Raw genomic sequence first — 24520 nt, 5'->3', positions numbered from 1 at the left:
ATAGAAGGGTGAACCACCAAAATCACAAAATAAAGCTGTCACTAGGCACAAAAGCAGTCAGTCTTAACTTAGAGGCAGTAATAACGTCAAAATGCAAAACAATAAAAATCCCAAAATGAATTAGAACAATAAAGTAACATTTAATGAACAATTACACCAAAATGACAACAATCAATAAGAGATACTGCAGTAAGGTTTAAGTAAAGTAAAAAAAAAAAAAAAATGGCACCAAGAAGCACAAGGTTCCAATAATAGTCAATAGTGACGGTAGAACGAACAGAACAGAACAGGACAGGGACACAATTTGATGCTTATCACGAGAGCGCCGGTCAGATATGCTAACCAGGTTTGTCCTGTTCAAAGACTTTACCTTCTGACATTAGTCATTAAAGTCCCAATCCACAATAGGAATGCAGTTCTAAAGCCCCTCAGGATCTCAGAGGGTGCACTTAGACTCACTGGGAAGCAGGTAAAGGCCACAGCAGGATCGAGTTTAGATCCATTTGACAGTGGTATTTTGGTTAGTTACTTGTTGTGTCCCTGTAGCTTTAATTGGAGGTCAGCCTTATGAGGCTTTAGGCCCACTTCTTTGTCGTAGGTACAAAAGGGAGAGCAGGTCCAATCTTCTCGGGTCAGAGACAGCAGGGCAGTCCTTCTCCTGGTCTTTGCAGGTCCATAGAGTGTTCTGACGTGGGTGCCTGGAGGTGCCACACTTCTGCCCAGGATGAACTAGTGTGTGGGAATGACCCTGGCGACTCCTTCACCAATGGGACAAAGGTTCCTTGGGCTAACCCTACCCACTTTGGCCATTTTCAAGATAGCAAAAGTCTTTGGCCACACTAAACTTGCGCTGTGATGGATCAGTATGTATGTGGGGAGTGTACTGTGGTAATGTGAAGGCCCATCACATCCAACACAAAAATCTAGTTTTAGACAGTCTGTGTACCCCCAATAAACACAGAGACTAAAGTCTGGTAAAATTAAAGCTGAGCTTTCAGCAGCTAGGCACAGTGTTTTGGCATGCCGTTTCCCTTGTTTGAAGTGTGCCCTAAGTGCCAAATGAAAGAACTCCAGCAGACCTGTCAGACATATGACATTCAAATGTCAAGTCCTACTTGTCCCATCCTCATCTGCATATTCTGTCAAGTTCTTCTGTGATTTGCTCCTGGGAGCAAGTTCACTCCTCAGTCACGCCATTGAAATGCTAATTACTGGCTGGCAGAAGGAAACTCACAAATTGCAGGTTTAGCTCTCGGGGGGCTTCAGGCAGGGTGAAGGTAACTTTTTAAGAGTTATTTTTTGGTAATAGGACAAATCAGACTTCACCATTGAATTGGATTTTAACATCTGTTAAAAATAGTTGTTTAATTTTTCTAGCATGTCCTATTGCCACGGTATCTACTGTAATGGCAAGCCTTTTTACAGTGTTATTTAAGTGAGTGGCACAACGAATGCTGCAGCCCACTGGTAGTGTTTAATTTACAGGCCCCTGGGTACTTGTATTACCATGTATAAGAACTTCTAAGTAAATGAAATTTGCCAATTATGTGTATGCCAATTTTACCATGTCTACAAAAAAGAGCACACACTTTATCCCTAGTTAGCAAGGGTAAAGTGCACAGATTCCTGTAGCCAGCTGAACCAACAAAACAGTTTAGCAATAGGCATTGGCAAAACCAATAGTTCTTGCCTTTGTATGTTTAGCCATGTTGCACACCAGCGTGGCTGCTGTTCAGCATGGCTAAAAGTTAGTGGGATAAAGGAGACTGGTGTGGAGTGGTGTTGAGAGAAGTCTAGTTTCATGAAGTGTTGGGGAGGGAGTAGTGCAAGGGCGTGGAATAGAGTTGAGTGGCGTATAGTGTCACAGTGGAGTAGTGTTGTGGAATGGCATAGTGTTATTGTGTGGAGTATCATGGAGGGTGTTTCATTGAGTGGAGTAGAGTGTTGTAGAGTGGCATAGAGCAGAGTAGATTGTTGTACAGTGGTGTAGGTGAGTGGAATGGCATGGAGTAATGGGTCAATCAATAGAGTGGAGGAAATTGACATTGAGTGGCATAAAGAGAGTTGCGTAGAACATCGTAGAGTGGGTTAGTATTTTAGCATGGCATAGAGTAGAGTGTTGTAGGAGGTCATCTTTGGAATAGAGTTTAATGGAGAAGAGTAGCAGAACAGAGTATTGTGAGTGGAGTGTCATAGTGACCTAGCCTGAAGTGCATTGGTTTGAAGGAATAGAAGTATAGAATGCATTGGCATAGAGTTGATTGTTTCAGAGTAGAGGGAAGTAGAGTGGTGTAGAGTGCAGTGGCGTTGACTGTAGTGGTTTAGAGTGCAGTAGCTTTGACTACAGCGGTGCAGAATAGATAAAAGTGGCATAAAGTTGAGTGCAGTAATAGAGTGCAGTGGTGCAGAGTAGTGGCGTAGAATACAATAGTCTAACGGACAGAGACGTAGAGTGCTGTCCAGAGTGGCGTTGACTTCAGTGGTTGAGAGTGCAGCTGAGTAGAGTGGTGCAGTGTAGAATAGTGGCGTAGCATGAACTGGCATAGAGTGCAGGGCATAGTGTTGTTGAGTAGAGTTTAATAGTGCAGAGTAGTGTAGAGTGCAGTGCTTTACAGAAGAGTGGCATAGAGGGCAGTGGTGTAGAGTGCATGGGTTTTGAATAAAGTGGTGTTGAGTACAGTGCAGTTTCTTAGATAAGTGGCGTAGACCGGGGTAGTGTGTTGGTATAGCGTGTCGTAATGTAGATTAGATTGTTTCAGAGTAGAGTGCAGTAGCGTAGAATAGATTGTTTCAGGCCGTTGTTATGTCAGTGGAACATGTTCACCTATTTCATTGTTGATGACACACGCAACCACCAAATAGCATAAAAACTATGTTTTGACATAGGCAGGATGTTTAAGCTGTAGTGTTAATAATTTTGTGGGTTTTGGGGCTCTTGTTTGTATTTTTCAGAAAAGCAGTAATCTGTATTGTCTAGGTTTTTGTGTCATGGTGGTGCTGTGAAGCAATTTGCTCATTAAGTATAGTTGTGTAGGCTACACCTTTTGACTTGCCAATGTGTGTTATTATTAATAGGGTTTGGTACTCGTAACCACTGACTGTAAACCGAAAGCTTGTGAGGCATCACTATAGGGTCACATTAAGCAAAAATCAACAGTGCTTTAATAGAACAACCTTGACATGAATATTTGCGTGTGTACACCTCCTCCTTGTAGGCTTGTTTTAAAGGTTGTTACAGCCTCAACCTGGAACATAGGAGGGGCACGGGCGGGCCCAAGGGAGAGTCTAATATGCACTCCTCTTGCTTTCCTATAAACACACTCACTTTGAAGTTACAGAACGTAAAGGATGGAGCCTGAAATTTGACCTTTGTGTTTAAATGCATAGGAAACGTGACAATATAACAAAGTTTTAAGGCTTGTTTACAGAAAATTAGAACTCTGAAGGATACAGTAAACAAGGCTGTGGTAAAGGCAGGGACAAACACAAACTGGACACCCTAAAACAAACTGAGACAGCAAATGGAAAGCAAGGAAATGTGAGTTACAAAGCCAATGGTAAGCAATGGGAAGGATGCTTACCCAGGGAAGCTTTCTGAATGTCCTCAAGATGTCTTCACCAAACCAGGCAGCTGCACTGTCTGGTAGGCTGTGACCTAAAATGTGGAGGAATACCATACAAAAGATGGTAATTCCCAACCGTTAAACTGAACAGGGCCAGTCTCTTTTGTCAACACATATCATTATTGAGGAGAGGTCAGATTCATGTGAGTGGTCAAGTCCTTGTCCGTCTTAAGCAGTTGCTGGGTACTTATGGTTATCATCACAGAGCCCAGTAGGCATTAATGTCACACATTAAGTAGCATAAAAAGGCAGCATATCAAGTAGCTAAATGAGCAACGGTAGAGCAACTGCCTTAAGGGTTTTTTTTTTTCTCTTTTCTCCCCTGAACTTGATCAATAATTGGCAGTAGTTGTTTCCCTGGCCGGGTTTTCCTAGTAGCGAAGGGCTAGAGCCAGGAAGTGTCGGTCAACACTCTGGGTCTAATTTTGGAATGAACACCAAATGCTGTTCTGCAGAGCTTAAGTTGCATGTGGAGGTGTATGTGGGGAATTTTGTCTTGTAGCTATTTGAGCAGTTGGCCTTGGATGCATTTTTATGTGAAGTAAAGAATCTTGAAAGTAGTTTTGCTTTTTACAAGGAGCCAGTGTAGGCTCCTGCGCAGGGCTTATTGGCCAAAATGTGAAATTTCCTCTAATCAAAGTCACTATAAGAGGTAGGTAAGAGTGCAGGGAACAAAAACAGGTTTTTTCGTGATCCTAGCCCACTTGCAATTACAATCTCAAGACTTGTCTCTTTTCAGTCTCTTCCCTAACAATTCCCGTAAAGCAATAAGAGTTCGAGATTAACTTTGGTGGATTAGTTTACAAATTTTAAAGGTGTATATGGTAATGTCTCCCCATATAACTGCTAAAGGGAAATTCAGGATTATGTTTTTTTTTAAATGTAATACATAGGATTGAGTTATAGCAGTTTGTAATAACGGATACTGTGAAGATGCTGTTTCAGAATACCAGAACCAAGCTTAATATCACAAATAGCAAGGTGCAGGATGATACGGAGCAGAGAGCCACAATAAAAAAACACATTGTCAGGCACCTGTTCCATGTTCAGTTGCCCTTAAATAATAGATCTACCCACTCTGTCCTGGAAATGAGTCCTTGAGTACCATAGTTTGTTGTGCTGTTTTAAATTCCTATTGCTTCCTACTTCACAATTTCCATGCCCTTCGTTCTGTGCACTTTTTCCGATGCCTGTGGAGTGCCAGAATCATGACTGCTTTGTAATGACGTGTAGACTTACCCATAGAGCAATATAAATATATTATTGAATCTAACTAGTGTAAAATTGCAATGTTATCAGTTATAGCATATAATAATTTAAACACCAATTAGGCACCCTGGACATAGCAATAAAAGGTGGCCTGGTGGTGAATGTATGCACTAGTCCAGTAATGGCCCCTTGGAAGGAATAGGAAAGAATGAAATATAGGAGAAACAATTGTACAACATCAGAAGTCACATACCTGAAAGTATCAGAATCGTTAATCACTTCTCAGAGAGCAACTGTAGGTGCCAGAGAAAGGTACTTTAACTCAGTAGTTAAATATTTTTGTATAAAAGGTTCTTACTAAATGACAATAGTCACTAACCATGAAATAAATTGACAAGTGAGCCAAAACTGGTGGATGCAGATGCAGCATTGTCCATTGTTGTGTAAAGTTTTTAAAGGAAGCTAATCCTCATTTGCTGCAGGCTTCAGACATAAGACCATGATTTTGTGGTGCTTAAAACAGAAGATGCTATAGTGAGACAAATATGATCGAGAGATGCTGGAAAGTCTTCATGTTTATTACAAATGAATTGGTGAACTAAATATTTTATTATTTTCAACGTACGACGTAACAAACCTATATTTCAAAATCATCATACATTGCAAATTCTCCAAATGCATACATTTTGATTATTAGTCATTACTCGATCATTAGAACAAATACAATTGATAATCTACTTCGATATGACAAGCAGGTAACAATGCACAGATTATCAAATAGCTTACATTGTTACTCATATAACCATCATATTTTAAATAATAAACTATGACTATAGAACTGCAACTCTTATTACCTAGAGTACTACCCAGTACAGAAAGGTGCTGAGAAAATAAAGCTACCCAAACAGTCCTGGTGCTCATGAGTTAAAAATCAATCTTAAATTTGTCGTTCACAACCTTTGGTCCAAATATAAGAAGGGCTTATGTGCTAAATCTCAGGCTGATTCGTCCAATAGCCAATGTTAAGCTGTCTGTGTAGTCCAGAACAGTAGAAGTATTTATTTAATAGGAGACAAACCATTTTGTATGGAAAGTTGTTACCTTTGGGCTACCAAATGAAGCTAATAATTATATATTGAAGAGGCTAGAACAGCCTCATTTACATCTGGCACAATTGCAAAATGGCAGCTGCGATCAAATTTAAAGGGAAGACAGGGAAGAAACCTGCATTTAGTAACAGGCTCACTCAAAGTACTAGCATTGTAGATTCCCACTTGCAAATGCTTGTTTTAGAGCTGCGGTGTTTATTTTTGCCGGCCCTCACATCACTTACGACACCGTGATGAGCTCTAGCCATCTACTATAGGAGCACTTGGGACTGATATTTGTGAGCATCAGACTTTGGTCCAGTCTTAGAGATCCGTTTGTTTACGGATTATTAACCTCTGGCATCGATTATCCAGAATTGTTCTCTGCTCGGCACCCCTATGCGTTATGTTCTCCCAGATCTGAATATCTTGTCCTCTCCTCTCTTGCGCAGTGCACTGTTGCTTTGTTGCTAGGTTCACATGCAACCATAAGTACAAGCAAGCAGTAACAATAAAAACAGATATTTCATTTAGTTTCATTTTTTGTGCATGAAATACATGCCCAAGAAAGCTACCGCAGTTATAGCGCAGGAAATCCTCTAGATAAGGCAACTAATCAAATCCAGGACAAAGGGTGATCATACAGAACTCTTCTGTGCAAGATTTCAAGCCTGTCATGATGGATCACCTACAGAAAATGATGGAGGCACTCGTGTGCGCTTTCAGTTTTTCGCCACTTTCAGAAGCCTGAAGACAGATAACCAGGTTGTGCAAATTTTTTTTTTTTTTTTTTTTTTGGTGAAATGGAAAACTAAGTTACTGTTTTATGTTCTTGATTAACCAGGACAAGCGCCCTGGATAAATGTGGTCACTTTTAGAACTTCTGAGTAACGCATTCCGTGTGACTGTGCTTTGAGAGGATCAGCAATTGAAGTGTCAGACAATGCCTGTTTACCAAGAACACCACTAGGACCCAGTAGCGACTTGAATGTCTCAGATGAAGGTGGTGTGACCCATACTATCCGAGCACCACATGTTAGTCATCGAAGTCTGCCATGTTAGATGGCCAATTATGAATTTTGTACTAAGTACTGAATGTCGTTATCTGTTGTGTGGCTCAGTTGTACTCTGTGTTGTATCTTCTCAGTCTGTAACGTATACTGACATAACCTGATACAACACATAGGCTCCTTGCCGAGTTTGTATATTGTGTTAGGAAGGAGATGTTCTGTTGTGTGAGGAAAGGGAGCTGCTATCTAGCGTCATTGTAATACGAGTGTTCACTTTTAGAACTCATGAGTTGCATGTTCCCTGTTGACGTGTTTACTTTAAACACAGGGGTCAGTTAGCTTGTGGTGCCTGGCTGAGGCTGCCGGACATATTTTTGATTGAAATAAACATCACTTCAAACCATTTACAAGGTGTCTGCTTGATTTGTTCCCACAACGCACTGGTCCTTGGGCTCTGTGTGGGGATTATTTATGATGTGAAAAACCCTATGATGTATTTTATACATTAATATACGTCTATATTTTATATATACACACAACCTAGTTCCAAAACTATATTAAAACCTTTTAACTGTGCATTATTAGCATCCGGGACTAACCCTCAGTGCAATGCTCGTTGATGCCAATGCGAGCAAAAACTCACATGAGCATTAGTTAGACATAGTAGGTGCCACTAAAAACCTTTGTGGAGAATTGAATACGTCACATTTTCATTTGCTGTAATTGAAAGATTTGTAGCTCAGTGTGTTGTTATGTTTTCATGATAAATTTCCATCTTTGTGTTGTAGAAGCGGGTGTCTTGGCAACACAATACATTAAAGAAGGCCATGCTGTGCCAGACCATTTGATCACACGTGTGATGCTATCCGAGCTGGAAAAAATACCAAGTCAGCCCTGGCTCCTGGATGGTAAGTCAACAAACAAAGCGGTTTTCAGTCTGTAGTGGGGCCTTTTGTGTTTTGTAAAGTGCAACAGAAAAACATTTTAAAAGGAAATGTTTTGCACACCCAGTTAGAACTGTCCCGAAACCCGCCTCTTGCTCAGTTGCAGCTCGCTCCACTCTTTAGGAGTGGGGTGGGTGCTGCTTTGTGGGGTTGCTGTGTTGCTTGGCTGGAGAGAGCCGACTGCGCATGTGTGTTTGGCTGGCCTGAGACGGCTGGTCAAACATACATGTGCAGAGAGGGGGAGTGCTCAGCACTCCCCCTCACTGCTCCTCATCCCTGATGCCCTGCCCCTTTTACAACGAGGGGATAATAAACATAGTTTATTTTCCCCTCGTTGTGAAAGTTTTGCAGCTTCTGCTGCTGACAGCAGAAGAAGGAGCCACCCCTACTTTTGTGGTGTGTGACTTTGACTTAGTGATTTAGTGTGACTTCTCTGCTTGACTTCATTAGAGAATAATATTCGTTCTGACTGAGCAGAACAGTATACTTGCAACTCCTCCCGTCCTGAATGTATTTCCTTTTGCTTACATGTATTTACCTTATTTTAAGCAGGGAAAAATATGCACAATCTCAGTAACTGACAGGACATCCTATTAAAAGTCAAGCTCTAATGCACTTCACAACACAAACCCGTTTTTCTTAAGCTTAAAAAGGAGCATGTTATTCATTAAACATTCCAAGGGAAAGCATCAACTTTTTAAGTGTCATCAGAAAAAAGAGCAGTGAACTCAAAACTGGGGCAGATCTGCCTGTATCTGTGATTAATAAATTGCCCTCTGAAATTGTCTTCTTTTTATAACGTGTATGGTCAGGGACTTGCCTTCAATATAGCTGTACCTGGTTCCACCGAAACAGCACCCTTTGATCGCAGGAGAGATCAGGGGGAGTGGATACTTAGCACTCTACAAGTCACAAATGCATCAAAAAAAGTAACACAACAGATAAATAAGGGGTAACATCTTCAAATGTCCATATCTTTGTTTGCTGGAGGCAGCGGTCACTCTTCCTTGAGAATAGTTAAGCCCTAAAACTATTAAACATCTACATGAAGGGTTACATTCATAGCAGCGAGTCACAAGGAATATGTGCAGGCAGAGTGACAGCGGGGGTAGCTGGCTCACTCATTTAATAATACATTTAGTGAATTTGCAGGATTTAAAATGAGGCGGGCCCATATCTCAGAGCCTCTGTGGTCTTGGCGAGCTCTCTTTGCCAGTTTAGTACTTTTTGAGGGGGGGGGTGTTAAGGAAGCTACGGGCCGGATGTAAAAAACATTTATCCAGTCGCAGATGCCTCGATATACAGAATCGAGTCATTTGTGACTAGAAATATGCTTTTTCTAATGTACAAACTGCGATTTGGTAACTTGTTTAAAACTTGTGGCAAACCATTCACAACCCCTTCCTCTTTGAGAATGTTAAAGTAAATATATTTTTTTTTTTTAGAGTAGGCAGTGGTCTACAGGACTGCAAAGCTATTTTTTTTTCCTTTTAAAAGCATCCTGTTTTCCATTAAGTAAAACAGGTTGCATTATTAAAAAGAAGAAAAAAGTTGCTTTATTAAAAAGCAATCACAGCCATGGTGGTCTACTGACCTTAGCAGGCCACCATCCCTGTGATGCATGAGAGAGGTCTATTTTTGACCCACTAGGAATCGCTAATGAAACTCATTAAAGTTTCGTACATTGGGAATACTGATTTCCCAATTGTGATTTTGAAAGACTAACAATTAGGAGATCGGTTTTCCAAATGTGAGTACATCTGGGCCTGTGTAATGTATCTGTGTAGGCCATTTGACACAAACAATAAGGAAATAAAATTATTTCCAGAAAGGTTTGCAATACAGCCAAGAAAGGTCAGTATGTAAATATAATTTGGTAGCTGCTATTATGTAAAGCAAGAAGACGTGATTGCTATTGCCTCTTTGTCCTAAATGTCATTGAGGTAGAAGCGTTCATCTTCCTTAAATACTGATGTTATTGTTTATGATCACATATGTTTGAGAGAGACTTTGACTGACTCACTGACTCAGCACCCCGCCCACAAACACCCCCTAGATATATCCCGAAACCATGTTCAGTCGTCTGTTTTGCAGGGTCTTACAGTCGTACCCAGTGAGCTCTGCATGGAATAGCACATACGTTTAAGCCAGCATTTAAAAACCAAAAGAAAAACCTGAATTTGCCAGTTATATGTATTGGACATAAGTATAACTTGTACCACCAAAGGGTTTGGATGTCATCTGTGACGTATTAGGTAAAACCATGAGCAGTTCATTAGAGCAGTCCAAGTTATACTTGGGTCATTTACATCGAACTGGCGAATTTCAGTGTTTTTTGTTTTTACATGGTAGGGCTTTTTCATTGAATTTCTATCTATCTTTTTTATTTTTTAAAATATAAGTTAAAACCTTACTTCCTTTTTCTTTATCATGTATAATTTTAATTTAACCTTTGTTTTTTCAGTGAAATTTTTTTTTTTTTTTTTTTTTAACATAAAATAACTTGTTACAATACTTTTGCTGCATATTCCCTACCTGTGGCCAGACCCCGTGCCCAGTCCCTTGGATGACCAACCCATCGCACACAGCCTTTGCCATTGCTGTGGAGTCAGGCCTGCACCTAACAACCACGCCCCCTCCCCTCACCCAGAGGCTGGCGGACAACACCCCAATGAGCAGCCAATCAGCCACCCATATTTCGTGTTTTTATTTTTTATTTTTTTGTAGTCCTGCTGAAGTCTCACTGGATCCAAAGGGCTAGGCTGGTTCCCACAATGTGCCTAAAATGTCTTTTCCGTTTTGGCCTCTGAAGCTTTTTTTTTTTTTTTTTTTTTTTTTTTTTTTAAGAGGGAGAGGTTAGGGGTCGCTCTCTGGCAACCACCCACCCCTCTCCCCTACTCACCTGTGCAAGGGCTAAAGTGTTATGGTGTCTCTACCTTTCCCCTTGCCCCATTGGCTTTTGTAAACATTTTGAGGACTCTGGGGCTAAGGCCAGAAACCTGTAATGGCAGCTCCTACATTTTTATTCATGTTGTGGTAGCCAATCACAGCGTTTGTTTCAATGGTGTTTCTTGCAAGACTCTGCGGCTACAGATCTCTATAATAGATTTACACCAAGTCACAAACAACATACTTTCTGGGTAAACATCTGCCAAATTTGGTGTAATTCTGTTATGATGTTTTTTCTGTATCATTACCTAATGTTCTTTTCCTATGAAAACTAAATGGAGGGAAAAAACTGGTTTAGGGACACCTCTGGTAACCCTCCCCCTCCCCCGCCACGCCCCTCATCTACCCTCGCATGACAGATTACCAAACCTTTCTAGGAAGGAGCTCATATGGATGAGCTTTTTTTTGCAAAGTTTTGTCAGATGGAGCTGAATTTATTGGAAAAACAAAAAACGCTCTTCCTATGGAAACTCTCTGGTATAACTACACATGTACACTAAGGCAACACCTAGCCAGATGGTTAGTCTGTATGAGTGGCACTTCTTACAGCGACTCCTTTGGAAAATCATTTATTTTGATGATAAAACAATTAGTCAAGCTGCAGTCTTTAATAACATGTTTCAACCCAGAGACGGTCTTAATCTTGAATCACTAGCTTTGAAGGCTTTGTTTTAAGCGTTGATATATTGTCACATGTTCTCTAACCCCCTGTTGGATTGTGGGATATTTAATCATATCACAACATTATTCACTATAAAATTATTTTTATTAGAGTTTATTGAGATCAGTTCATTTATAATTGCACAGAAATAGGTTTCCTTCAGCCCATCACTTTGTATACCCTCTACAGGGTTTTGTAGTTCTTTATAGTTTATACACCTACACTTATGCAGCATAAACACATTAAGCTGAATGGATATCAGACTGTAGAGAACTCCCAGCTTCACCAGAAATATATTCCTCACTATATGCAAGAGGAATGGGTTAAATGGCAGTCAGGCACAGGTGTGGAATGCGGCGTGTGGGGTGGAGAAAGATGCATAGAAAAGTTTGCATGGGTTGAGCTAGGAGGTAGTTTAGAAGGCAAAGAACATTTTAGAACCATGTTGGGAAAACTTACAAAGGACTCAACTAAAAGTTGTATAGAGGAGTGCAAGTGTAAATTGATCATAAAACGATCATATTTAACAGACCTAGAATTAGAAAAGAATTGATTTGTAATTGCTCTAATGATGTGCTGCTCATCCTTAAATAGGTGCTGATACGGATGAGGTAGCAAGCTGCTCCGTAGAGGTTTTGTGGATTTAAGACCCTGTTTGTCATATGGCTCACATGGGTGGTGTAGAGCATGCGTACAGTGCTCAATTTGTGCTGGTGTTTGCCAGTGCTCGGCTCTGGCACTTAGGGCCATATGTATGAACATTAAAAATACTGTCTGAGCCATAGGAGTTTGCAAATTAAAAAAAAAAAAAAATCTGGTGCATACAATATTAAATGAACCGCACAGAATGCAAAAAACAAAAGGAGTTAGGCATGAAATAGCCAGCAAACACAAGAGAAAGATTTCTAGCATTTTTGCAAGCCATCCTAACGCTGTAAAGCGATTCCTAGAAACTGTGCTAAATCTTAGCAGAAAGCATTAAGTAGCAGACCTGCCTTTCGAGTTTGAGGTTTTTCTATGATGGGTGGCGCATTATACCTTTTAATAGCTGGCCTCAGCTATTCTTTATCGGAGCTCTGCCAATGAACCAAAATATGGACGCTTTCTGCACAGCTTCTGAAATCAACTAACTCCCAGAGTAGCTAGCGCGGCAATCTGGTGTGACCTTCGGCTGTAATTCTAGGGCAGAGACCTTGCCTAGTCGAGGGCCAAATAACATGATTTATATACTGTTTGAACACCGATTTGTATGTCCTATTTTAAAAATAAAACCACGTTTGAAGACACTAAAGCTTCTACGAGACTAAATTGATGTGGCGCAAAATAAATCGGATCTAGCCACATGTTTACATTCATCCCCCATCTTTGTAAACGATAAGCTTGCACTATCATTATTTGTAATGGCTGCGTCCGTTAATCAAAACAAAACTCATGTTAGCTTACAGAGTGGGCGGCAATGATGTTGTCAGAATTTGTGTGCGCTCTAAGAACTCCACACTTTCTGTTAAATATGAAGAAAAGCCAATGGCAGGCAAGGAATGAAAACACGAGTGACTAAAGAAGAACTGCGCAGTGTTTGTGACACTTTGGAGCCGCCCAGAATCCTAGGGGTAATCGGAGTTTACAGTAGTGGCGGGACTGTCCCTTTAAAAATAGTCGCAGACAGTACGTGCTGTACTCCTAAAGTACTTACATGTTTGGTGTTTCACCGTATTTTACAGTTTTAGTTCTTCATTTAGGTCTTGCTTGCAGGAGGTATAAGAGCACTGCATCACCACTCCCCCACTTGGTTCTGTGAACACTGAAGCTGCTGCCATTCTGTTTTCATTCACTCAGGAATGGAAAACTATGGCGTGAATCCTTGTGCACGTGCAATCTCATAGTTTCTCACAGTGTAGACACTCCCCTCGACACACACTCGGCCAGTCTTTTTCCCTTGCAAAAATCCACATTAGGAAAACCACTAAAGTGAGGTGTACCTGCACAACTCAATTTCGATTTTGTTGCAACCCCATTTGCTATCAAATCTGAATTTCTGTAAATCCTTTTGTCTTGTGTCAGATTATTAACCTTTTCAAATTAGTTGAACACTGCTGTAGCTAGGGTGCTATGGGCCCCTAATGCACGCCAGGAAAAGGGGCTGTGCATTGGGTGCAACCCACAACCCTGCAGCAAAGACGGGGACATTTTGGGGCCAGATAATGGCATCTTTAATGACGGGTAAACTGCATACAAAAACTTCTGGTTGAAAAAACGCACACCAGACGCAAAGCCCCGGTCTTAACATTATTTTTAATATCAGTACGAATCCAGCCAGAACCTCGATTTAGCGATCATTACGGATTGTTTTACCCGGAGTTCAGGTCCACACTATCTGTAGGGAAAGCGACCCACTGGCTATCTGTGTTGAAAAACATTTACCCAGACGTTTCTGATATTGAATTTCTTTTGCATAAGAGAACCCGTGTGGTGTAACAATTGAACGACCTCTACAAGAATTATTTGCACTGCTAAAAACAAGTTTGACCTTCTGTTAATAATTATAATGTGACAAGTTGCTTAGACAAACGTGAAGCTATTGCTCCCGGGGGAAGCAAGATTTGACCTGATGGTTGGTAACAGACGTACTTGGTAATGACAGCATTACCTATGCAACTTCATGCCCCAACATGTGTAAAACTTTCACTGCAAAATACCCTGGCATTCGAAAAAGCTTACATGTCACTTTTTGTTAAGAGCTGATGCTAATGAAAAGAATGTTTGGAATGCACTTTTCTTTGTAGCTGCTCTTATCCTGAACAAACTACTGTGACCTGCCTTGAAAAAGTGCATTACAGAAAATTACTGGCGCTTACAACCTTTATGGGGACGAGCCAAACTTTGTGCAGGTGATTCCTTTGGGCTTAAGTCACACTAGAGAATTCATTTGATTGCTGAAGGACAGTGCAAGAATGCTGAAGCTGGTGGTGACACATAAACCAAACAAATACAGAATCGTTTTGTATGCCAAACTAATAAGCGTACACACCTATTTACTATCTGGTATAGTAATAATCTACGGCCTGGGTTTACAAAGTCAGAGGAGCCTAATGTCCTAAATGGGCGTACGAGTCAGTGTAAATAGTTAAGAATTTGATTCAAGAGCTTGTCTTCCTGACCCCTGTAATATCCTTGCTCACAGTCATTTTATTGTGACATTTATATACCACGCACTACTCCTGTGTTGAGGATTTTTGAAGGTGCTGGATCTGAAGGTGATCCTGGTGGTCGATTGTGATGATAATGTGGACTTATTTTTTTTACATAGATGCTATTGGGTGTTAAGTAGCAAAAGATTGGCATTATCATTCTTTGAGATGGTTGAATCTTGTTTAGAAGCAGTTTTAGCTGTGTGCTCCTCGAAGTAATTTTCTTCCTTTTTAATTTTTGAGATCAGTTCCATTCATATTGGGTCTCTTAAGGCTTCCAATTGTGGTGCCTGTCCAATATAGCTATATTGGTTGTCGAGTCCTACAATCTTGTGGAGTCCCTTAGATGAGCAGTCCACATCAATTGTGTGTATGGATTAGAGTTGTCTTTTTGTGATTCTAATGGTTTTTTTGTAGGTTCTGTTATAGTGGCAAATTACCATTTTGTTCTATTCAGCCATTGATTCCCTCCACTTTTGTTATGGTGCAGTATGTTGTGAATTCATTCTTTTGATGTTGTAAATAATACATATGGTTTCTTCTTGTGGTAAACCCTAGATGTGGTCTTTATTGGTATTTTGTTGTCATGTGCATTGAAGATCATGATGTAAAAATTTAATGGGTCCTGATGCTTATGCATGTGGAATGAGACACATTGCATCTTCATTTTTTTTCAAGTGTACAACTTGAGACTTGCTTGGTCACAACAAAGACAATAAACACACACCCTACATGGTGAGGTGCTTGCCTACCCATGTTCTTCACATAGATGTAGTAAGCGCTACTTAAATATGGCTATGCCATTTCTTTCTCTTTCATACCATCCAGTTGCAGCACCTTCTCGATCATAAACTCTCCATCACTTCTTGTTCCTGGAGCAAACTGACTCCTGTTTTGCAGACTCTTTTTGAGCAGTACTGCTTGTTCTGACAGCAGCATTTATCGCTATTTTAATACGTTGATCACAAGTTGCGGTATTCTCTTGGTGCTAGAAAAAGAATAACGTTAAGTAGTACATGATCAACTTGTGGTCCTAGGCCTAGTGTCACTCCAAACCATCAGAAAGCATACAGATTGTGTCCAGTGGAGGGTCTGTAATATTTCTCCAAACTTTCTTACGAGAACGCATGTAAAAGTATAAATCAGCAGTTGACCAAGCACGTGTTAATCAACTTTAATTGAAAATCACCAGTGCTGCAAACATAGCTAAATAAATGTTCTCTGGTGCCAGAGAACTCTAATCTGTCTTGCTTCATGAGCACCCTTCAACTGTTTCTTCAGTTACAAAATAATTTGGATACTTTTAGCATGAATGAAATTAATTTCACTGTTTCCTTGTTTGTCAGGGTGGCCAGCCCTAAGCCTACGCCTATACAACAATTGTAGAATAAACAGCCCGTTGTGCCATCTTCTTTCGTCTTCTTGAAATTGAAGTATCCCACTGGAATTTGCTTTCTCAGAGTTAATTCTAACCGATTTACTCTTGCCCATTATCTTAGCTTGAGGAAGGGACTGCAGCTATTGTTATACTCCTGTTTCAAAGCTTCATTTAAGGCCACTGTGTTAGCTTCATAAGGCAGACCCAGAAATCCTTGGCAACTACAATTTAATCTTTCTTCTCTTAGCAGCAAAAAATGTAGCATGATCCTTAAACCAGAAATTGAAGCTTTTAATCTAATTAAATATATCCTGCCCATACAAAGGGCCTGATTCCGATGTTGGCGGTAGCGGTCCTGCTGAAAACCCATCCGTCACCATTACGGTCCACCCGCCGTATTTAGATGTTGGCAGTCCTTTAGACAATAGCCTGCATTCAAACTGCCATCTCGGCCAAGAAATACCGCCCACGTTGACGACTGGAGAGGTAAAGGGGAATGCTGGTGAGACCTCAGCACCTTTCCTGCCGTGCAGATTTGGATGTGCCTCCCCTCCAAGAACGGTGGTCCGACCTCCATGTCTGAGTTGGTGGAATGGGGAGGGTGAATAGGGGTATGAAAACTCACTCCCCACCCTTCCATTCCACCCCTGTCTTTCAGTGGACAGGACTGGACAACACCTGCCGTCACTACTGCCACCGACCCACGGAGAAAACATGACAGCCCTCCGTTGCCAGACTCAAAGGTAAGGATGCCGCATTACCAGGCTATTTTAGGTGGGAACTGCATGGGAGGTTGGGAACCTGCAGGCATATATATGTCACAGTATTTTTTTGAAGGCACACGTATTGCACACATACACAACTGTCATTATGGTGCTAGTACTCATTGGCAAATGAACGCCAGCACCACAATGACAGTACAATCACACCTGTCAACAGTGTCCATGTGTACACATTGCCAGGGGACCTGTACCTGTCATGTTGTGGTGCAAGTTGTGTGTCAGTGAGTACGTGTTTGTGTGTTGTGATGCACTTGGCTGCAGGAGGGAGCTGAAGTGGGAGCTGTGGTTGTGTTAGTATGTGTGCCATCTGTATAAGTCTGTGATGTTGTGTTGCTGTGTGCAACATTCAGGTGAGTGGTGTTGTGTGGCTGTTTTCATGATGTGTGTAGTTGTGCTTGTGAGTGTAGAGGGTGTGTAATGGTGTGGTTGTCATGCAGCATCAGTGGTTAATGTATGTTGTGTTGTGATGTCTGTCAGTGTTTGTTCGTGGCATGTACTTGTGTTGTGGTGGAATGGCAATGGATAATTTTGTGTGTTGTGTGTAGTGCAGGTGGACACGTATGGAAAAGGTACAGTGTGTGTGTGTGTGTCACCTACCTCTATTCCACAGCCACTGCCTTTGTCTGCTTTACATTGGGTCCCGCAATGTCCTCCCTCTGTCAGAGAACCATAGCCAGTCCACCGCTTGCAGAGCTGTTACATCTAAATACGGCAGCCAGAACACCATTGACTTGGCAGTCATTTCAGGTCTGCCGCCAGCACGGCTTGGCGGTGTGACCGCTAAGATCTAAATGAGGCCCTAAGTCTCTTTACATGTACTGCCCACATACTGTTCTGTTTGAGGCTTTTAGAGGATCTTCTGAGAGATTCTAGTTGGTGGAGGGTTCACAGCTCTTACCCCATTGGATTTTTCAGGTGCCTTTAGCTAATGTGCTCTTTTTGGTCCATCAAGAGTCTGATAAAACAGTACTCTGTGTTCAGTCCAACACTGGTTAACATATATGTGGGCATTCTTATTAAGCCTACGTATTGCGATTAGTCCTTCGAGTGGATAGTAATGGCGCTTGCTATGAGAGACTGCTGGCTTCCTCAGATGCATCTTGAAGCCCTCACATGCCCCAGGGGCATCCTCTCAGACTTGTGCCAGCTTTCTACTTGGGAACCAGTTCTAGGCAAACACCAGTATTAGTGCAGGCTTCCACTCTTGGTCCAAAGTCCACACCATTCTCTGCCTTGCTGGTGCTGCTGCTGACTCCACGGGTGCCTACACCAGATCATATCTCAAAACAGGCCTCTGACCCAAACCGATGATGGCCTGTTCCAGGTCTGTGTCACGCTAAATTATCAGAGCATCCAGTGGTCATTCATCCAGATTCTTATCATTCTCTATAACCCCAGTTTTACCAGAGGCTTGAGATCCGATTTGACATCATCCCCGCCCCCATTACAGATGTCCGTCTTGACCTAGACTTGAGACTAAGCTGGACTTACCACCTGGTCTGCCAATGGAGCAAAGTCCCTCTCTTGTAGTACTCGTGTGCACAGTGCCGGAGGAGCTATATTTACAACTGTCTATGGTTGAACCCAAAGCCATGACCTACAAGGTCTTGGTGGCGTCCCAGGAGACATCTGGGCATCTCTTGCTCTGCAGTTCAGGATACACCTGATGCAGCAAAGTATGTACTGTGTGCAGGCCAGAGAATTTGGATAGGCTGAATTATTAGCACCGGCGTAGTGCTTAACCGTCACACTTTGATGCAGTCAACTGAAATGTTTGGGATGTGTAGAGATCCCCTTGGACATGACCTTTAATGGACCTAGACTGTTTATAGAAAAGACAGACTCACTTGAGAGATTTAAAGATCGCTACACCACACTAGGCTCCTTGAGGTTATTGTTGGCTTTTCGCCAGTTCCACACGCAATGCAGAAAGTTTAGGTGCTACTCCAGAGGTCTAGAATACTGGCAAAAACAACGTTCTTAACTGGTGCATTAACCATCCCAGCCTTTTCGAGTTGGGACATAGAGACTTTTGAATTAGTTCACAACAGCAGGGGTAGTGAATATATTTTCCCCTCAACTTCAGCACTCAAGCCGCTATGATTTGCCCCCACAAACCCACAGTGAGCCCATAAAGGGCAGGATCTAGAATGTTTTGTGCAACTGCAAATTCGTCTCATCAGACTGATGGGTTTCACAAACTGGGTACCTTTAATTTCTTCCCGGCCACAAAACACCCAATGCCAGGTCAGCTTATTCAAACAACATCTTCGTCATAATGCAGGAAGTCAACCTCCTGCTGGACAACACTACCATTGAACTAGTGCCATTACTTAAGAGGGGAAAGGAGTGCTACACTCCCTATTTCCTCTTGTCAAAAAAGTAAGCCTCGGGCCAGTACTGGGCCTCTGGCCATTGAACACACTTCTGAGAGAGAACATGGTCAAAATGCTCATTCTAGTGTAGATCCTCTGTGCTGTGGATTCTGGAGACTGAATTGTGTTCTTGGGCATGCAAGATGTGTATTTCCATATGCCTGTCCATACCAATCAGGGTGGGTTCCCTGCAGTAAATCACAGACCACCTATGGATGATGGCCAGTCTCTTGACCTTCTTGGTTTTCCATCAAGCCAAAGCCCCACCTGAGCCCTACGCTGAGACTTACCTTCATATAGGCTATCCCTGATACAGTGGTCTTCTAAGACTTTCTGCTGTGACAGTGATACTAAGACAATAGGGATATGATCTTGATGTTTTGGGCTCAGTCCTGGGTCTCGATAAGGATGGTTTCAAGGATGTTTTTGGCTCCTAACCTTGTGAAATCTTTTTGTCCTGTACACCAGATGGAATATATGTGCCCTGCAGTTTGAACCTCTGGTTTCAGAGGGCTCTGCGCACAGGGCCTGTATACCATTTACATCTATCAGGAGACCGCTCAGGATCCTCTGTGGACATAGACGAACACCAGCCTGACATGCAGCAGACTGCTGTTCTGTACGTCACAGTTGGCGTTAGGGTGGTGGTAATCTGGAAGAGCTGGTATTCAAAGATTACTGGTCTCCAGAAGTGTCTCAACTCTATATCAGTCTTTTGAAACTTTGTGCAATCTGACTGGCCATGTAATCCTGTTGACCACGAGGGTAAGCGAATGCAGGTTCTTTTGCACAACACAAGACTCATGAAATACTGCAAATAGGTTGATGGAGTGGGGACCCTGAATCTTTTGCCAATAGGCCTTGTCTTTGGAGATAGCTGGATCTAAAGTGGTTCTTTATAGGGGCTGGGCAGCTGGCAGGGTCCCCCGAACACCAGAACGGACAAGCTGAGCAGTCGGCTGGCAAACAATGAATTGAGCCTGAACATATGTGCTTCCTGTTCGGAAAGGCCTCCTTCTCAACAACAGGGGAGAGTCCTACACCTTAATTTACACAATTTATACATCCATGCTTAGAGATTGAGGTGTGACAGATGAGCCCCTTCAGTTTGCTTCCTTCGGTTGTGAATATCATCCTTGCAGCCAGAATTCCTGCAGTGAAACCCATTTATTCTAGATGCTGGAAGACGTTTGTGGTTGCCATAGGACTAGCCATCTTGATCCTGTGTAGGCCAATCTTTCTAATGTATTATTGTAGTTTTGTCATTTGCCCAGCAGAGGCTTTCAACGAGCATAGTTGAAGGTTACATGTTGAACATTACAGGTTTCCTATGTTTGCCATATCATATTTCCCTTTTCAATTCACTTGTTTGACGTGTGTGTTCTCTGAAACCTTTTGTCATGTCATGTCAATTTGGTTCTTGCATTCCTCACATAAGCATCATTTGAGCTGGTGCATAGTTATTCCCTATGGCTCCTGATGATTAAAACTTTCTCACTGCGATCACATACTCATCACATGAGTGAACTCCAGGCCCTTCTGGTGCAAACTTCCTACATGACTTTCTTTCCAGAAAAATTGATAGTAAGGACTCTGACATGAAAGGGCACCAGAACTTCTGGCAGAAATGCAGCCAGTCGGTCATTTACCCCACTCTGTCTTTGCTTTACCTCACCCCTTGAAAGTGGAGACACTTTGTATCCTTGACCCTGAGTGGGCCCTGAGCTTTTACATTGACCTTTATAAGGGACGAGCTGTGGACACCAGCTTGGTGTTGGTTTTGCTGGGAAAGGGAAGTACCCGTCCTGCACATCTGCTGAGCTGCGATGTGACATCTCTTCATATGTTCACAAAACACTGCTATATTGATCGCGATATTAGCAAAGACTATAGTTCTCCCTCTTGGTCCTGCAAGACGTCCTGCTTTGAGTCCACTGCTCAGCAGACATTTCACCTTTGAGAGGTGTTGCTGTGGTATCTGTTCTGAAAGTGAGAAATCTGCAGGTAGAAGAATCTATCATGAAAGCAAGTTACTTACTTTCGGACTCGCCCTTTCCGGTGGATACTCTATCTAATCACAGTTGTTTTTGTTGCCCTTCCTCCTCTCTGCTCTGTGAAGTGGACATCTCGACAGTGTAATAAGGTTCCATGTTAGATTTTGTCACACTGACACCTAAAATGTTATATAATAACCTTCTTCTGAGGGCAGTGAGGTCGAAAGATTAATAACTGATTTCTGGGCACAAGTGCACATTTATGCAGCCCTGCTCAGTCACTTCTTAGGTGGTACGAAATCACTGCAGAGCACACAGCACCGCCTGTCAGCACACGAGTTGTTGTTGCTGGGAGAGCTTTCTGGATCCAGTCTGGCACTTGGGATTTTGTAAAGGTGCGGAATCTGTGATTAGAGTATCCACTAGAAAGTCTGTTGCCCAACGTAAGTAACTTGTATTTCTGGCTTAGTAACAGAAGGATGCAGTCCTGGCATCTTTTGGCTCGGTCGTGTTGCAACAAGTTGTAGCTATGAATTCTACAGTTCAAGAAAAAGCTCAAAACAGCTTTGTTGAATAATTGCTTTTCCTGTTAACTACTCTACACAGTTTGTGGTTCTTTTCTTCCTCTCTGTCCTCGGTTTCCTCTCCCCTTCCTTTCTCTGCATTGTCCAGCCTCTTTGAAAGCATGGACATCCAACTTTTGTAGTGTGAGGTGTTTTGCAAACCACCTAAATAGTTAATAGAATTTGATGCAGGTAACGTTTTACAACTAGTTTAATTTTGCAGAGATTAACATTGGTGACACAACCTATAGTTTTTGAGGCTGCTGTTTCACGTGTGCAAAGTTTGCTACTTCAAAATAATGGCAACATTTGCAGAGTTTTTTTCCTCCAGGACTCGGTGTGACGTATTCTTGATGTTGAGTTAGTCGTGTAAGACACGTCTATCGAAGAATCTTTGTGAATCTGAACCTGTGTGTTTGCTCCTGAAAACGCGTGGATTTTTCTCTTCAAACTGACACGGTGTTTCCCTCTGTAATTCCTCTGGCTGCCAGACAGCCTGACTGATGAAACCCCAACATGAAGTAAATGAAACGGGGGTGTGGAATTCCTTCGGCCAACCCTTAGATTTATTGTTTGGAGTCAAGGACAGCAAGTATTATGTTTACTTTGGCCACTGGGCAGGAAGGCCCAATCCCCTGCGGCAGTAATCCTTTTGTATCCAGTTTACAGTACTGTATTATGGCTTTGTGAAAGGGGATTGTCTGCCATTCAGATACTGTTTGTATAAATATACAAAGCCTTTACAGTTGGGTTAAGCACAATAAGGAAATACAGCTGTGATTTTTTGCATTAATGACAGTGTATCCAGTATGAAAATGTGTATGCATAATTGTAAAATATAACAATTCGAGACTGTTTTTATAATGCTTTCCGAAAGCTCACCAGTTATTTGCAAACAAAAAAATTGCAACTTGAAAATAAACTGAGCCTGATTCTTAAAGAATTCACGAGTGCACCCGCAGGTAAACGTCTTTCCAGTGGGTCAGATTATTATCCCTTTTTTTTTTTTTATTATTTTTTTTTTTTACTTTTATTCATTCACAGGAGTTTACAAAAGTAGGCCTGGAAACTGTACTACTAGTGTGCGTTCGTCAACTGTACACACTCAAGAGCAAATATATTGTGTACATTTGAGCTTCTGAAAATCTGCTGGGTGACTGTAAATTCACTTGACCTACACCCTCATTTTCCCCTACTCTGGAAAAAGTTTTACTCTTGCCACTGTCATACATTTCCAAACTTTTCCAGTGAGGGAAGAGATTGGAGTGAAGTTGATGAATACCCTTTGACATGTTTGTTTGTGGGCATGCACGCATTCACGGGATATTCCAGCTACTGCTTCCCACCTATTTACATTCTTTGTATGTTTTTGCTGAAAGGTTACAAAATCAGTGTTGCCAGATTAAAAACCTTAATATAGTATGATCCCTAATATAATCAAAGAGGCGATTTTCAGAACTCTTATACGAAAACTCTGCCATAACATGCCACCTTCCTGCATGGTATCAAAAAGGCCAAGTAGATTTTTTTTTTTTTTTTTTTTTTTTTTTTTTTTAACAGGACTGAAGATTTCTGAAGTATTTTTGTCCCCTGGACAAGCAGATATTTTATAAAATTCCACCCCTCTAATTAATGGGGTCTCTTGACCAAACATAATATTGCCTATGGTTAATGTCCATAAACGTTCGTACACCTTCCTAAGTGTAGCGAGCAGTCCATGGAAACTGAAAATACACAATCAAGAACGTAATTGCGATAGGTCAAAATGCTGTTCTCGGCCTTTTCAATGAAGTCCGGGCCTTTAGCCAGAAAGACAAACTGATCCAATGTAGGGCACTTTCTATACATTTTGGAGTGCCTTTGTTAGCCAACAGTGACTAATGCAGGAGTAATTCCCATGATTCCTAGCTGACATTAAGATTCTGAATTTCATTTGACATTTAAATATGCAAACATTAATGCTTTGTGTGTTTTTTCTGGCTACGTATCAGACCTGCATACCTTGAGAAATGTTTCACCTTGTGAAAGGGGCTGTGGGGGGCAGGACTTCAGTGCCTCGAGTCAGGGGAGGCAGTGTCATGGAAAGGGGCATGGCTTAGTGACCATCTCAGTCTGAAAATTCTAAGAGGGTCCATTGTTGAAGGGGTACCTCATGGTTTGAGCAGCCTCTTTCCTTCTCTAAATTCACCAATAAAAGCATTTGAAGCCATACTTCAATGTACCTGGGTGGGTGTGAAACTTGTAAGGGATTTTGTTTTGATGCACAGTCTTCTTGAATGAGTTGGAAATCTACTCTGTTGTAAGGGTTTCCAGCTCTTGTTTTTGCTATCTGATATTGGATCGTCACTGGGTGACCAGGTGAAGAGTGCATACTGTGTGGACAGACTTGATATATTGCTCTTGGGCCATGGCTTGCTCCTATTCCCAAAGTCTTGGTAGCCAGCCACCTAGGACCTGGTCCGCAAATTGTCTGCAACTGAGTTATTAGCACAGGACATCCATGCTAGCACTTTGGATGGGGTCACTCGTTAATAAAGAACCGGATTAATGCACACAAGGGCGTGTTGACATAACCATGCCGTGGTCAGGAGCAAATTTTGCAAGGTTTCATTTTCCCACTATTTGGACCGGAATGGATCCTACTTAGCTTATTCTCTGACATTGTGGTAGCAGTTTCATTTGCCTACACTTTCCTGATTTGATTTTTTTTTTCTCTTTTTTTTTCATCTTTCTTCAACTTGTACAGCCTGTGCTAC

At 41.8% G+C, this 24520-nt stretch overlaps 1 protein-coding gene across 1 annotated transcript in view; it reads left to right on the top strand.

Moving 5' to 3' along the window:
- The window catches only part of AK4 (adenylate kinase 4), a 199291-nt gene that overhangs the window by 40108 nt on the left and 134663 nt on the right, over positions 1-24520 (top strand). Inside the window, exon 3 of the mRNA XM_069232502.1 lies at positions 7719-7838. Coding sequence (XP_069088603.1) covers positions 7719-7838 — 120 coding nt within the window. The remainder of the gene's footprint in view (positions 1-7718; positions 7839-24520) is intronic.

This window comes from Pleurodeles waltl, chromosome 4_2, assembly GCF_031143425.1.
Source record: "Pleurodeles waltl isolate 20211129_DDA chromosome 4_2, aPleWal1.hap1.20221129, whole genome shotgun sequence".
NCBI classification, from domain to species: Eukaryota; Metazoa; Chordata; class Amphibia; order Caudata; family Salamandridae; genus Pleurodeles; species Pleurodeles waltl.
This window is presented reverse-complemented; position numbering and strand designations above follow the sequence as displayed.